General features: G+C 38.4%; 1 protein-coding gene across 1 annotated transcript in view; it reads right to left on the reverse strand.

Moving 5' to 3' along the window:
* The window catches only part of LOC139725410 (uncharacterized), a 64,814-nt gene extending 47,584 nt beyond the window's left edge, over nucleotides 1–17,230 (reverse strand). Inside the window, exon 1 of the mRNA XM_071636486.1 lies at nucleotides 16,229–17,230. Coding sequence (XP_071492587.1) covers nucleotides 16,229–17,230 — 1,002 coding nt within the window. The remainder of the gene's footprint in view (nucleotides 1–16,228) is intronic.
* Between the last annotated feature and the right edge of the window lie 631 nt (nucleotides 17,231–17,861).

The following is a 17,861-nucleotide window of genomic DNA, read 5'->3' on the forward strand; positions in this document are numbered from 1 at the left end:
TGAAAATTGGCACATACATTACCTCTTGCGTAATCTACCAAACTATAAAAGAAGAAATTGAGTTTTTCATTTTTTTTGGTAATTCATATTAATTAATATGCGTGAAATCATAAAGTTTGTATTTCTTTGTTTTTCGACCTTTTGTTTTATAATTTCTTTTCGCAAAATTTATGACAGAACCTATTTCAAGCATAATCATGCTGAAAATAATTGATTTCGGCCTATGAAAGAGAAAATAATCATATATTTATGAATAAGGTGAGAAAACACCATTTGCATAGAATCTATACACAAAATCACGTTTTTGAGCCATTTTCAGTCTGACAGGCATGTATAAAAGTTCGTGCAGCGTCGTAACGGTATGCGTGATTTTCGCGAAAATGGTGTCAAAAGATGTGCGAGACTTGAAAGTAAAAAGTCAGCGAACGGCGCGGTCAAAAATGTTTGCGCGGTGGAATAGTCGGGAAAAATGTCGAGGGGAGGGGGTTGATTCATACCCCCCCCCCCCCCTTGCCCTTTTAGGGTTAATGAAACTTAATGTTCTACTAATTGTCCTGACTTTGTTCTGGTCCTGACAATGGTACATTGCTTTAAAAAAATAAATTGTTGTTTTTCCTTCTTTTTCTAAACGTCTAAACTCCTGTGTGTTTTGTGTATATCCGAGCAATTGTTACTAACAATATGATACACGATAGGAGATAAAAAGACAGCCATGGTAGCTTATCAAAACTCACTGCAGGTGACTTCTAAATGTATCTTTGTGGCATAAGTCTATACCAACAATACTAGTAAAGACTGACCAATTTATAAAGTATATGCAAGTGGATCCTTTCTCCTGCATTACATTAGTTCACCAATCAGCCTTAATAATGAATCTTTACACCCTAGTCTAATTTTCCCAACACAAGGTATTATAACATACTCAAGATTATCTCATATTCTTCGTCAGTGCTTGATATAACCAAAGAATATAAAAGTTATTATTGTTCCTCCTTTTTTGAGCATCTATCTGTCGGTTTTGCTAGACAAAATATCTACTGACCTAGGGATACTCAGTGAAATGAGCTTTACAAACAATATGACACGGGGGGGGGTCATATCTAAAGTTAGATTTAACGGAAGTCATGTGATTTAACCTATTGGGGACGAGCTAACTTTGCTATAACACACATTTTCCATTTTCGCTCCGGAACAGTCGTCTTTTTCGAGGCCTAAAATATGACGTCACGAAATGGACAAAACCCGATATAATAGACTCCCTTTGCCCGAGTATACTCGGGACTTGTCTTCAATGAGTTATCGAATGCATGACTCAGATCATTACAGCTTTACCATTAGCCCCACACATTGCAAATTGCAGCAGGTTGGAACAATGTTGGAATGGATACACCAAATCACCATATTACACTGAAATCCATCATATGGCAGTACACACTTACACGTTCAAATTCATGAAATGTATATATTCATGAAACTTATACGCTATACGTACATATAACATTTTCGGTTTCAAAAGGCCTAAATAACAAGAATAACCGCACTATATTATAATTCTTGATAAATCATCCACAAGTTTAAGTCTAGTTCCTCTAATGCAGATAAGGATTTGATTATTTGATTTGATTTAGTGGTTTCTGCATTATCGTTGTAAGTACATATACACGTACAATCAGCAAAAAAAAATAAGAAGAAAGTAAGCACTTTTTCAGGCTCATATTTCTCATAGAATATTGGACTAGATATCGATGTTTTATATGCCATGTTAAAGAAAATTTAATTCGCTATCCACCTGATATAGGTCAGTAAAATGTAAAGCTTTTCGCATGAGAGAACGCATTCGTTTTTCTCTTTCAAGGCACAAAAGTAAAAAAGTGCAAAAATTGACAATTTCTCATTCATGCGTATATATTTGTTCTTCCATAAACAAGAACAAAGGGCCAATACAACACAATAGGAAACACAAATTAATTTGGAAAATTTACTCAATGATCTTTATAATGTCTTTGTAGCCCCAAAGATAAAAAGGCAAAAAGAAAAATAATTAATAGAGAAAAAAGAAGAATCTTCTATCAAATCCAAATTCAACCGACATTCGAGGAAATGCAATATTAAGAAAAGTGGCAGAAATTTGAAATGTTATTTCAAATTAAGCGCCTTTAAAAAATCGAAAGCTGATTCTTGAATTCGTCTCAAGAATTCTTGAATCATAAATAAAGAGAATGAATTAAAAAAACTGTCCATTGCACCAGCTTTGCATTTTACTCCCCGTGACATTTAAATTTGAGTTGTCAAAAAATTCTTAGTTTCCATCTTTAGTTTCCTACTTTATTCTTGTTTGAGGATATAAAGAGAAACAAGGGAACGAAAACGTATTTTTTTATTCATTTATGTCTCTCGATTGTGTTGGTTTGTGGTCTTTTATCACTGCAATCTTTAAGGGCATTTGCAGATGAATCGCTACATGTGAAATTCTGCAGTTTTTGCTTTTGTGCCCTAGAAGACAAAACGAATGTGTTCGCTCATGTGTAAAATTTCCCTTTGCATCAACCTACCAGGTTGATAAAAAATAATTACGCTTAATATGGTATATGACTCAAAGACTTTTATCAAAATCTTCTACTAAATTTATGCTCCGACAAAAATGTTTAATCTGAGTGTACATGTGTGCACACATTTATATGTATATATATATATATATATATATACTGTAAAAAAATTGTTTAGTTTCTAAACACCTAACTAAACACTTTTCTGTGACAGTTTAAAAACACTGCGACGCGTTTATATATTAAACATGTTTAGGAACTAAACACATGCTGTGTTTATTTTCAGCACACCCTAGGTGTTTACCACACACACATGTTTATGTTTTAAACGGTTCTGATGTTTAAAAACTAAACACCTGCTCTGTTTATAGCCTAAACACCAAACGTTTACACCATAATCACTCACAGTGTTTAAATACTAAACACCGCACAGTCACATAATCACCCACAATGTTTAAGATCTAAACACTGAACCAAAAAATAAACATGACGCACTGTTTACGATGTAAACACTGCGACATGTTTATTCGCTGTGACAGATTAAAAACACTGTGACATGTTTATTTGCCATTTGAGTGTTTATTCTCAGAACACATGTCTGATTTTTAGATCGATCACAAAATTGCATACACTAAACATGTGACATGTTTACATATTAAACATTGCAATTTCTCAGTGTTTATATGAGACATGTTTACACCTTATACATGCTGAGTGTTTATATGAGACATGTTTACACATCATACACATACATTCATACATGCTAATTTCTACGTGTTTAAATGAGACAAGTTACTCATCATGTATGTTAATTCCCATGTAATTATTAATGTAAAGTGGATTGTTTCCACTTTTGCATGGAATGAGATAAACGCATAACATTATATAGAATTTACCCAGTGATGTACCAAATCATCAGCACACTTACATCGCATAATACCAGGGAAGACCTGGGTTAGCTTTCACAAACATTTTGGCTACAAGAGTCAAAGGCAATTCTCTAAATGTAAGCTATCAAAACATCAGTCAAAGCTTGGGCAATATCTGATGAATAATAAGTTAAAATCGTTTAAAGGGGAAATCGAGTCCAATAAATAAGATAGTCTGATAAAAAAGAGTAAAATCTTACAAGTTTAACAGTAAAAATTTGAATGAAATCGGATGAAAAATAAGGAAGTCATAGAATTTTGAAGTTTTGCTAATTTCTGCAAAGCAGTTAAAAGTGGATATGAATATGCAAATGAGTGAGTTGACCATGTCATAACCTCACCATTTTCCATTGATTGTGTACAAAAAACAACAACGATGAAATTCAATGTTTATGTTAATGAAATGTGAAACATTATGGTATTGCTGGTTGAATAACTTCAGAGAGTGATCAGTTAAATATATCAGGACTTGAGCTTCGGGAATAATTGCGTTTGGATGAAAAACTTTAAATTAAGTAAGTTGTGAGGGAATGACATGCCCACGTTGTCATTTGCATATTCATATTAACCATTCAAGAACTGTTTCCTCAAAAATTAGCGAAACTTCAAAATGTCATAACTTCCTTATTTTACATCCGATTTCGATCAAAATTTTACCAATGAACTCATAATATTTTACTCTTTCTTATCAGACTAACTTGTATTTGGACTGGATTTTCCCCTTGAGATATTGCCATGTTTTGCTATACGACACCATACTGAGTTAAATGCAAGATACCTGGGAGTCACTGGCCTGTACACGAAGACGTAAATGAAATTCTCTCCTATACAGACAGTAAAGTTTGTATATGCAGGAAATGGCACACAACTCATTTTGGAGAAAAAAAAATATTGCATTTAACAATTACTTTTCAGTCACATGTAATTCTTGGCCTACTTTCAAGAATTGCCGTCTTTCTACTGTATTCAGAACTAATTCTTAGTATTGTAAAACAAACTAATAAACTTGTTGATTGTGAATTGCAACTCAACGCTTCGGAAGCTTGACATATATGTAACACCTCCAGGAACATAACTGCAGTCTGTGAACAAATCCAAGATTGCATCAATTATTGGCAAAGTGCTTTGGGTACCCGAACCAGATTAGGCTCACGGCAAATTACCATGCACAACACTATGGTCGTATTGGTACTGATCAGGGAGTATAGATGATGCACTCCATCATAAAGAGACCCCCCCCCCCCCCCAAAAAAAAAAAAAAAAAAAAAAAAAAAAAAAAACATCTGCACTCCCTGATCAGTACCAATAATGGAACTTAAATACATACATGATATTGTTCTTTTCACTGCGACGATCACAGAAAGTACATGAAGGCTAACAGTACTGTATGGATTTTTCACTTTTGCTATTTTGAGAGAAATATTAGAATGTTAGTGGATTTCAAGGGGTGAGTGAGAAAAAACTTCTACAACTGTACCTTGCTAGAACCTTGGAGAAAGAAGTCAAACTCAATGGGTATACATGAATAGTCTATTAGAGTCTAATCAGTCTCATCATACTCCACATAATCATGGTATGGAGGGCTACTTTCAATCTTGACGCAGCAGAATTTTTGGTAAAGACAAGAGGATATGAACAAAGAAAAAATAATGCATTGCAACTGGAGGCGGGAGGGTATGCAAGGCTGTAATGAACACGCAATGTGATCAGCAAGACTCCTCCGTTGTCAATTTGTCAGTCAGCTGCAAGACTCCTCCCTATTCTCCATACATATTGTACTACATTTCTAATACCTCTCTCCATGTGACCGATTTCAAGAATATCTCAGAAAGAAAATATTAACTACCAAAGACTGCATTTCCTATCAGGTCTATAAGAAAATTGCAAAGAATTCCGAACAAATACAACTACTGGCCTCTTATTTGCGTCCAATATCTGCTGATTGTATAGGAAGCACCTGAGGGAAAAAAAAAATGAAATGGCAGATATTTTGATTTGATTTGTTTTGATTTCTATATTCCTTTTTGCACAAGAATATAAGAGAAAGCCAATCGAACAAAGTTCTTGAGTAATATCTTAACAGTGAATTACAAGGACATTGGTTGATGAATAAAATGAAGTGAATAAAACTGTTTTTCTTAATAGTGCAAAACGATTTCGAGCAAGTGTCTTTACATATTAGATAAAATTACAATTTTACGTACCAGCTGTTAAAAAAAGACAATTACACATATCAATGAGCAATAAGAATGAAGGTGGCCATTATCGTAAGCACAGAGGACAATAGAATCGCTTTGTTTTGGATATCCCTGCCATTTCAAAACCAATTTTCATCAAATAAGCATTGAATTCCTCTTCGAATTATATAGGCCCCCTACCTTCATATTTCTTTAGAGGTTCGTCATTATGTAATACACACACGCATACACACACACGGAGAACTGAAGCCCTATCGCATACAAAACCCTATCATCCCCCATATGATTTTCTTTATTCTAGTATACAGGTTTACATGCACACTGTCAGTGAAGAAAAAAAAACAATAGAAAGGTTGCTCTAACAGGTGGGATGCCTCCTAATAGGTCTGTAGTCCGTCATGACGATGTGGGACATCACACGGCTAGCGATAAAAAGATTATTAATATTCAAAATTGTTATCCATGGTTCATTTCCTTCATATGGCATGTAGGCCTATAGATATACTGTATATCAGTATATCTTGCGATGTCCTTGTAATCCTCAGATGTTTGCACTTTTAGACGGGTTGTTAAGTAAGCGCATGCATCTTTCATTCTAATCCAGACAGGTTTGGCGTGATCCCTGATCAATTCTTCCATGACGTACTGGTGCTGGTAAAAAGAAATGATTACACAAGGAAAACAAATCAGTTGGCTTTGAAATACAATGGACTTAACTGCTCCCATAGATTCTGAAAATGAATGGGTAGCAAAGAAGTTGACTGAATCCATAAGCAAGTTCAAATTAAAAGGAATGACAGAATCCCTTCGTCACATTAGCACTTAGTGTCTTGCGTCAGTTTTTACTTACTTTGCTGAATTTTCTCGACATAGGTCAAGTCTTTTTTGTTGTTGTTGCTTCTTTCTTATTCATCATCATTATCAAGCAGAGTTACGACCATTACTGTATCCTTTGTCTCTTGGGTGAAGAATTTCACATCTGTAATTTACACTTTCAAAAATATTTGCAATAAATCAATTTTCCATATTTATTTTAGGTAATGGAATGGATTCAGGAGTCGGGAGTAGGTCCCCTTCCCCCCCCCCCCCCCAAAAAAAAAAACAAAACAAAACAAAACAAAACAAAACAAAACAAACAAACAAACAGAAGAACTTAAAGCATCTAAAATCTGCATTTTATAGAAAATCATTTACATGCCCTTTAAGTACATAATATTCATTGATTTGGCTCTGCAATTTTGAGTACTTACTTGATTCCCACTTTCCACATGGGTAGTATACAGTGATGTACTATCCCCAGTTGATTTACTCTGCTGACTGCAGCATTCCTCGTTCTCTGCCAGCAGAGGTAATGTCTTGCAGAATTTATACAGTCGTCAGGACGTCATCATCACCCACTTTGGTGTCATCGGCATCCCTTTCCAAGACATCTTAACGGGCTTTACATTCAATTTTCACCACCTGTTGAGTTTATATGAAGAATTTACAGGGAATAAAACTGAATTTCACTCAAAATATAGTCACTAACCCATCGTCATTCACATGAAAGATACTTCATAACTTCGTAAAAGATACGGTACAGTGAGTTTACCCGCTAGGCCGAGTTTACCCATAACTACGGTACCGGTAATCTGTAGAGTGTAGGCCTATTGTAACGTTAACAGCACTAACACGTTTACTAATACAGTTAGAGCGTTCCCCGTTCTATAAACGTTAACCATTAAATTTAGAAATAGAAAACTAAAACAAACGAGCAAAATCTTTAAGGGCGTAGCCTATTTCTACGCCTACTACAGTTTTACATTAAGCGAGGGCAATTTTGCAATAAATCTTGTTATTCACCGACTTAGCAGGCTAAGCAGACTTACCGCTTTCATGCAGGCCGGCCAGGCTAGAACTTTATCGCTTCGACGCCATCTTAGCTAGATCCGCTCCTTGGCCTTTAGCTTTATGCAGTACAACAGTCAGTGCATAAGCGCATGCAGTCGATCGAGTCGTATAGTGTACCAAGCCTAGAACGAATGGGCACGTACTGTAGGCCTACGCACATCACGCTGCTAGGGCAGCACCAGCCAGCTAATGAGACAGATCCATCCGTACAGGTACGTACGCGCACATCTCCTTTCCCGCCAATTGTGCATTGATTATGGTCATAATATGCATAGCACGAGTGTGCGCTAGAAGCGCACGCACAGGGCACCACTGCGTGCGTTGTGGCCGCGGCCGTCCATTCGCTGCTGACTTGTAGAGTACGAGTATCACAGTGTTTATGTTAAACATGTGCGGTGTTTAGAACGTGTTTACGAGGCGTTCTAAATGTAAACGCGTCTGTTTACCCTGACAGTAGAAGTGTTTAGGCCTAACCAACAAACATTTGGGTAATGCCCTAAACCATGAACGAAATCATTAACAAAGGCAATTCCCATTTTTTTCTAGCAGTTAAAGTATAGGACTGTACATGCGAAACCAAAATATAAATTTCTTACAGTTGTATTACATATTTTTAGGTTATCCTTTTTCCTAATAGTGATTAGGCATTTCCATGAAAGGCCTAAAACATGAATTATTTCATAGTGCATCTTGATGTCGTAACAGTTTCCACTTTCTCGTGATAAAAGGAAACTAGAAATTGCAATTTACACACCATTTCCAACACTTTTACATATATATGCACATATTGAGATTAACATAGCGTGACCAGAATAAACACTCCAACTAAACACTCCAAGCTAAACACTTTAACTCTCAATACTTTAAACGTGCTATACACACCGGGTGTTTAAATGTTAAACAAAGTGTTTATATTCTTAACACTGTGTTTAGTTCATAAACATGTCGCATGTCGCATTTTTTACAGTGCATACATATATGCTCAAAGAGTCACTGGAACACCACCTACTACAACTCGCACAACATTTCATCCAACGAGGCTACAACAAACAAATGGTCAAATGATCCATAACCAGAACAGGGGCAAGACACACACCACGTGATGAACTGCTCTCCTACAGAAACGGAGACGACACACACAAACAGGACATTCTTTCCAATCACATACTCACCTGCCACCGCCAAACTACCCCACATCACACACAAACACCACAAGACTCTCCAACAATCATGGGCGTAAATCCCGGGGGGGGGGGGAGGGGGAATCCCCCTCCCATCCCCCCCCCCCCCCTCGCTCGCTAAGCTCGCTCGGGCTCGGTCGCGTTCATGACATTCAGTGGAAAAAATAATGCAAGAATTTATTGAAATGATACCATTTTAGGTAAATTGTTCAATGATAATCTACATCAAAATGTACTGCTACCGTAATCATGTGGGACTGTTTCAAGTCGATAAAACACGCAAAAAAAAATGCATCAAATTCCACCATGTACAACATGAAAATGCAAAAAGTTCTCATCGCGGGAGGGGGAAACCCCACTTCCACACCCTCCCCTCTCGCACCTAACCGCTCCCCCTCAGATCAAATCCTGACTACGCCGGTGATAGGTCCCACTATTTAGTAGGCCTTCACAGTGATGTCGCACAGGCGGAGCAAGAGCTGAAATACCACGATTTAGACATTCAATTATCTATGAATATTATTTTTTTTTTAATTTCACCAAAAGTGTGCACCAGATCGCTGAATTTCAGGTCTGAAAATGCAAGATCTTCCTCGTGTGGGAGGGGGGGGGGGATACCCCCTTCCCACCTCCCCCCCCCCCCCCCCGCGCGGTCGCTCCGCTCCCTCACACAGATATTTCAAAAACAAAAAAGTCTTCATACTTTTAAGGTCTGATTTTCTGCCAAAAGTCATCTGACAAGAAAACAGAAAACAGAAAAAAACCAATAACAAGAACAAAAAGGTCTTCATATTTTTGCTGCCACGTTCCTCCCACTTTGTATTTCATGCAAAAGAGTGGGACATTCGATCCCTGTAAAGTGTGTGTGTGTGTGTGTGTGTGTTGGGGGGGGGGGGGGCACCAAGCTCCCCCCCCCCCCCCACACCCCCAACTCCTCAGTACGGATTTACGCCATTGCCAACAATCTGACAACACTCGCGGGAATTATTCCCCCAACCCCCCACCGTCTCCTAGAGCTCCCGCCATGGACGCACAATAAGAGACCTCTGATTAGTTCGCGCCAAAGACCCCTCCCCCAGCACGCCATCACCCAAACCTAACGGATTCTACCGCTGCAACTCACGAAAATGCAACCTCCACCGACACATCGTAGAAACTACAACATTCCAAACCACAACCACAGCTAGACAATTCAAGATTTCCTTACACATCAACTGCAAATCCACATGCGTCATATAACTCCTAACATGCTCGATCTGTCACAAACAGTACGTCGGGAAAACAGAGACAACACTGTACACAAGAATATCAACAACACACTATCAGAAATACGTAACTACCACACCCCACATCACAAAACGCTCCCATACACAAAACATTTCAATCTGCCCTCACACTCATTATCCAAACTACAACTCACCGCCATTGAAGCGATGGAAAGCAAAACACACAACACAACACTACGCAGAGAATCTTTCTGGATTGATATATTACAGACCCTCCATCCAAACGGAATCAATATTGAATCATAATACCACCTCTTCACATCACCTCATTCACCACTGTTACCAATTGTCAGAAATTGATATTTATGAGTAATTGTAGAAGTAGATGTAAGTATGTAGGTATGTAAATATAATGTTATTATGTGTTGTAGTTGATTATTTGAATCATTGGGAATTATTGAGTAATGTATGAATGTGCATTATATAGACACAGATGAGTATAGATAACTTAAATGTCAGTATGTAATATATATTTATTGTTTGAGATGGTTAGAATATATTTTAGTTAGATATAGGAACTGGGAATTTTCAGTAGTGATTTGAATAAATGTATAGGTATATAATGTGTAATGTATTAATTGTATATGTATTATTGGGAAGGTTGAATTGTTTTTAAAGTAATATGGGTGTATGTAAGTAGGTATGTGAATGAATAGATTTATGTGTATGAATTATTCAATTATAATCCGGGTTTTCCTTGAATTACTCGTTGTCTTGAAGACAGTGAGAACATGCCTACAGAAAATTCGAAATTCGAAAATTCGAGTTGTTAGGCCCTTTTCATGACCAGATAAGTACCCAAGAATTAAACAAGGCAAGTGCCAAATTGTGTCTCGCCCATTCGCGTACAAGGAATTAATATTTTTATAACTCCCAGATGTTGATTGACCTGCTTATGACCTTTGACCTTGTGGTGACCTTCAACATCCCAAGGGACATTTACCATCCAAGTTTGGTCACAGACGGACAAAGGGATCAAAAGTAATGAGCCATAATCGAAACGTGCCATAAAAACATAGCATTGGGCCCTAAAAATTTGTTGACCCCTTTCTGTGACCTTTGACCTTGTGATGACCTTTAACTCCCCAAGGGACATCTACCATCCAAGTTTGGTCACAAACGGACATAGGGATCAAAAGTTATGAGCCACAATCAAAACGCGCCCTAAAAACATAACATTGGGCCCTAAAGGTTTGTTGACCCCTGTCTGTGACCTTTGACCTTGTGACGACCTTCACCTCCCCAAGGGACATCTTCCATTTAAGTTTGGTTACAAACGGACAAAGGGATCAAAAGTTATGAGCCATAAACGAAATGCGCCCTAAAAACTTAACATTGGGCCCTAAAAGTTCGTTGACCCGTCTGTGACCTTTGACCTTGTGGTTACCTTGAACTTCCCAAGAGACATCTACCATCCCCCAAGTTTGATTGCCATTGTAGCAACATGTGTCGAGTTACGTGTGATAAGAGAGTCTTGCAAGTAAACTTTAACGTATGACCTCAAATGACCTTTGACCTTATCCTGTGACCTCCAACGGCACCATAACATGAAGGTATCCCCAGGGCATCTATGACCCAAGTTAGGTTGTAATCCAAGCAACTTATGTGAAGTTATTTGTCAAAAGAGAGTCTTGCAGGTAAACTTTAACATAGAAAAGAGAGTCTTGCACATACTCTTTAATATATGACCTCAAATGACCTTTGACATCATCATATGACCTCCGACAACACCATAACATGAAGATACCCCTAGTGCTTCTATCACCCAAGTTTGGCTGCCATTGCTGTTACAGTTGCCAAGTTATGCATCATAAGAGAGTCTTGCAGGTAAATTTTAACATTTGTGACGGACGACGGACGGACGACGGACAGACGACGGACGGACGACATTTGGATCCCTTAGTCTCGCCTTCACCTCCGGTGGGCGAGACAAAGGAAGAGTGTATTGTAATATTCATAGTGCCTCTTACGTGAACATGTAATTAGGACCCTAATGGAGTGTGCAATTAGCATGATTATTATCGCTGCCATTCTGATAACTTATGGGAGCGTTTACGTATTGCGGTTTTGACTTCTCTTCTTTACACATTTCGGTTGTTTTCATTCTGTGACGTAGTATTCTTCTTTTTTAACCCGTACAGGCACAGGTGAATCTCTTCACAACGATATATTGTATGACAGTAGAGGTGGGCTATAGAGGGTCATTTTAGGTCACATTTTCAGTACATGCTCATCACACCTTAGTTTGATGACTCTGTGCCTACTGACACCATTTTTGAAAAAAAAAAAAGAACGAAAAAAAAAATGCGAAATCCAGGGTGCCCCGGCCGAAATCGTAAAAAATCCAAGATAAAAGACATTTTTGGCTATAACTCGGCTAGTTTTTGGTCGATTGTGATGGTTTTGGTGTCTAACCCCATGTTTTAGGGGTCACGGAAATGGATTATAATGATGATTTTAGTGTTAAACCTAATCTTCAACGTGATACTATCCTTTTTCCCATATCTAGGGTTAGATTTTCCTTGTCCTTTACCCCTATCCCACCCGTCATTTTTTTTCCATTTTTTCCTTTATTTTTTTTTTAAGTCAGTTGACTACCATACTCTTAATAACAAGTTCTACATGTAGCTATCAATCTGGTGTTTTCTACCAACAATACAGCAAGAAATATACAAATAACTTACTTTATACATGTAGATGTGTCATGTATATGCCGATATGTGGCTGGTGCATTCAGGATGCATGGTAACTGTGAAGCCAGTGCTTATAAACTGTGTCTGCTTTGTAGTGCTAATAAACATTTGGTCATTAGACATGTAGTCATAGTATACTGTTCTACTGTAGGTGCAAAAATTGAATTTTAGAATGACTTGAATAAGCTTTCTATGATATGCCAGTATTGTCCAGCACAAAGGTAATGTTTCGGCTGGATGATGCATCCCATGAGCCAATATATTGTACATATGAAGAGTTTGTTCGCAAAAACCGATAAGTCCATTTTTAAAGATTTTGAAGTACGGTCTCTGTCATAAAGTACAAAATAATACCTTTTAAATGATATATTGGTCACTACATATAAAGGTACATTTTTGAAGTTATGGTCAAAAGAAGCAAAAATTTTCTTATTATTCTCTTTATTTTTCTTGACTTTTAATCGCAAATATCTCCATTTGGCACATATATACTTATCGGTTTTTGCGAACAAACTCTTCATATGGAAGAATCTGCGTCAGCAGTACTGTCTGTACATCAGCTTGCTTTGGACATCACTAGTGCTGATGCTGATCTGTCCCTTTCTTTCCATGTTCTCGATTCCATATGGCTCATGCTCACCAGTCTTGGTCTCAAAACATACCAAGGTACCAGTTTCATGCACATTTGTATTGTAATCCAGTATCACAATGCAGAATTCATTGATGCCCAGTTCACTATCAATAGTTTCTTCAAGGTTGGAATGGGCAGTTGGTTGTATGATGCCATTGGTTGACTTTTGATTGAATGCATTCCCCATGTCATCTTCAGTAGGCAGATCAGGGGCAGGGAGATTATCAGACTCTCCTCCGGTCAATAGAAGAGTCAAGGTCACCTTCATTTCCACCTCAGAGATTTGATATCAAGACCTTATACATGTATGGTTGCACAATAATCTCGATATGATATGAGTGCGGTATAACAGCTTTCCACGTAAAATAGCTTTGGGTTTGGTGGGATCTTTTGTATCCAGGCATTCCTTGAGTTCGTCAACAGTGTTAATGGGCCTCCCCATGTTTTACATTCCTGTAACAGACAGCCTATGTACATATTCTAACTGCTTGTTGTGCTTGGGCCACGTTTTGGAATTGGAAAAAAAGAACTGGAAATAACTAATATAGTCCAAAGATATTAATTACCTCAGCTTTAGGCACTACCAGTCACAGAGAGTGAGATGATGATTTTACCAATTTATGATGCTATGTGAGGACATACATTTTATATAGCATTTGTTTGTCATAGAACTGGTTGGATAATCACCCAAATGGTATTGAATTTCCCATCAAACGCGAAGACTCCATTTCTTTATAAAGGTACAGCAATATAAATGGTAGGGAAAACCAGGCATGAGAAATAAGGGATCAAGTGGTGGTGGTGAAACACCAAAACTAGGCTAAAAGACGAAAAAAAAATATGACTGAGCTATGGTAAAAATATGTTTTCTAGGCAAGATGGCGGATACAATGTACATCATCCAGTCAAAACATTACATGTACCTTTGTGCTGGACAATTGGCATATCATAGAAGGCTTATTCAAGTCAGTTTACAAATTTGTGTGCCTACAGTAGAACTGTAGGATACAGTATCAGCACTGGTTGCACAGTTACCATGCATCCTGAATGCACCAGCCACACATTGGTATCTGCATGACACATACTTGTATAACGTATGTTATTTGTATATTTCTTGCTGAGTCGTTGGTAGAAAACACCAGATTGATATCTAGAACTTGTTATTAAGAGTATGGTAGTCAACATGACTTTAAAAAAATAAAGAAAAAATGCACACAAAAAAATGCCGGGTGGAGTAGAGGTAAAGGACAGGAATGATTAATAATAATAATAATAATAATTGATATGATTTATATAGCGCCAAATCCACTCTGCAGAGTGCTCTAGGCGCGGAAGGAAGAGAAAGTGAAGGAGATAAAGGACATACAAATATCAAGTACATGTAATGAGTAGTCAAATTGAGGCTTTAAACAAGTGAGTTTTTAGACTGCTTTTAAAGGAGTCTGATGAAAAACAATTTTTTACGGCTGAAAGGTAAGTTATTCCATAAGGTGGGAGCAGCATGGCCAAAGGCACGTGTGCCCCATATTGTAGTGAATCTTGGAATTATCAGAGAACCGGAGTTGGATGAGCGTAAAGATCTAGCAGGGATGTAATTATGGAATAAGCCAATGTTATACTGAGGAGCAGCGCCCTGAATGCAATGAAAAGTCAAAAGTAAAATCTTAAAAATAATGCGGTCTTTGACTGGTAACCAATGAAGTGATCTCAAAATAGGGGTGATGTGAGTGTGCTTCTTGGATAGTGTGATGATGCGTGCTGCCGCATTTTGAAGCCTCTGTAGCATGGAGAGCTGAGTTTGTGGTAAGTTAAATAAGACAGAGTTTCCAAAATCGAGCCTAGAGGATATCAAGGCATGGACTAATTTTTCGGTAGAAGAGCGGTTCAAATATTTTCTAATGAAGCCGATATTACGAAGTTGGTATCTTACAGATCTACAAATGCTAGAAACTTGATGAGACATAGTCATATTACAATCTAGCATTACACCCAGGTTGCGACAGGTTTGGGACACATTAATTGACATGCCGGAAAAGGAGATAAAATAAATGTCAAGTTTACCTAATTGTGTCTTCGAACCAAACATTAAAAACTCAGATTTATCCGTATTCAATTTCAAAGAATGTGAGTTCAGCCATGAATAAACATCGTTCATTGCATTCTCAAGCTGACTCAAAGCATGTAAGGCATCGGCCTGGTTAGGTTTGAAAGACAAATACAATTGAATGTCATCAGCGTATATGTGATAATTAATTTTGTGCTGGCGCAATATGTGTCCCAGGCTAATAAGATAGATGGAAAACAAGGTGGGCCCGCCCACAGAGCCCTGTGGAACACCGCATTTGAGAGGCATAGCATTTGACTTACAGCTGTTGACACACACTGCCTGTGAATGGCATGAAAGGTAAGATTTAAATCATTCGTATGCCTGACCTTTTACACCAAGAGATTGGAGGGTGTTTAACAAAATTGCATGATTAACAGTATCGAAGGCGGAGGACAAATCAAGTAAAATCAAAGCAGTGACATTTCCTCGATCCATTTCCTGTAGGATGAAGTTCGACACATTGAGGAGAAGGGTTTCTACGCTATGGTAAGGACGATATGCGGATTGAAAAGGATCGAATAAATTATTAACCAAGAGATAATCTGTAAGTCTGGAGAAAACAATCCTTTCCAAATTTTAAACAAAAATGGAAGGTTACACAGGGGGCGGTAATTTTGGAGTGAATCTGGGTCTAAGGAAGGTTTTTTCAAAAGAGGTGTTATATATGCAGATTTCAAACATGAGGGGACGTAACACTGATCAATACTTAGGTTCACAATCATTGAAATAATAGGAGCGAAAATGGATGAACAATCTTTTATCAATACAGTGGGGACTGGATCTAAAGAACATGACTTGGGAGGTAATCTGCGAAGAAGAGCTTGGACCTCGTCGGGATCAGTGGGCTTCAGGGTTTCAAGGGAAGCTGTCGTGAGGGGCTCCTGCGCCGATTCGTCTGGACAGAGACTGTTACTGATAGTCTCTACCTTATTCCGAAAGTAATCGATGAAAGTCTCGGCCATTGCAGAACTGTCCGTGTGGGACGGTAATGGTGAAGATTGCTTTCGATTGAGAAGGCGGTTGGCAACGGAGAAGAGGCGTTTGGAATCTTCGCCACAGTCTTCGATGAGGCCCACGTAATAAGATCGTTTGGCCTTCTTCAGCAGGGAGTTTACCACATTCTTCTGAGCGCACAATAATTTCCTGTCAATTTCACTTTTACCGTTCGAAAGCCATTTGCGCTCGAGTCTCCTACGTTTCCGCTTCGCCGCCGCAATGTCAGAGTTGTACCAAGGACAGTCAGTGCGTTTCCTGATCTTTCGAGTCTTTGCAGGAGCATGTATATTGAGGAGTCTGCTGAGCGCTGAGTTGTAATTTTCCACAACGCAGTCCACACTGTCAGTTGGGGAAGACATCAATTTGCAGCTGACAATATCCTCGGCGAATGCTGTCCTGTTGATTTTCTTGATATTGCGGCAGGTGAATTCAGACATAACACGAGAAGGCCTTACAAACTTGAGCAAGCAGGAAACTGCAGAATGGTCTGAGATACCATAAAAGACCTTGGGGCTGGAGTAGAGAACATTATCAGAGTTTCGCACCATGATGACATCAAGAATATGACCCTTATCATGGGTAGGAGATGAGACGAGCTGGGAAATGCCATGGCCACTGATGAGATCATTGAACCTCAGCGTATTTGGGGCTGAAGTATTGTCAAAGTGGATGTTCAGATCCCCCGTGATCACCAAAGGTGATGGTCTGTACATAGTCTCATCAAGAAACTGTGAGAACTCGTCGAGAAATGTTGACAAAGAGTGATTTCCCATGCTTTAACCCTAAGCATGGGAAAAAGGTTGATATCATGTGGAAGATTTGGTTTTACACTAAAATTATCATTATATTCCATTTCCTTGACCCCTAAAACATGAGGTTCGACATCAAAACCATCACAATAGACCAAAAATAGCCGAGTTATAGCCCAAAATGTCTTTTTTAAGCCGAAACGGCGGCCATCTTGGATTTTTTACGATATCTGCCGGGGCACCCCGGATTTCCAATTTTTTTCGTTCTTTTTTTTTCTTTCAAAAATGGTGTCAGTAGGCACAAAGTCATCTAGCTAAGGTGTGATGAGCATGTTCTGAAAATGTAACCCTCTATAGCCCACCTCTATTCCAGTCTAATTACAGCAAGAATTCCTAACAATGCTAGTACACTGGCTAATATTGGTAATGTGACACCTGCATGAAAACGTTGTCCATTGCCACGAGGGCATTCTGTGTGTATCATTGTTTGCGGACTGGTTGTAGACTGCTGTAAAGTCGTTTCTCCTACGGTTTCAGGGACATTTTTGTCAGTAGACATTGATGCAGTCTCTCTGGAATATGTGAAGTCGAGACATGCTTCAGGAGATTTCTCACACTGTGGTGCGAAGGAACAGCGGTTGATAGAAGACTCAAC

The sequence above is a fragment of the Diadema antillarum genome, unplaced genomic scaffold, assembly GCF_040938485.1.
Source record: "Diadema antillarum isolate AM-2024a unplaced genomic scaffold, OU_Dant_1.0 seq00000040_RagTag, whole genome shotgun sequence".
Taxonomy (NCBI): Eukaryota; Metazoa; Echinodermata; class Echinoidea; order Diadematoida; family Diadematidae; genus Diadema; species Diadema antillarum.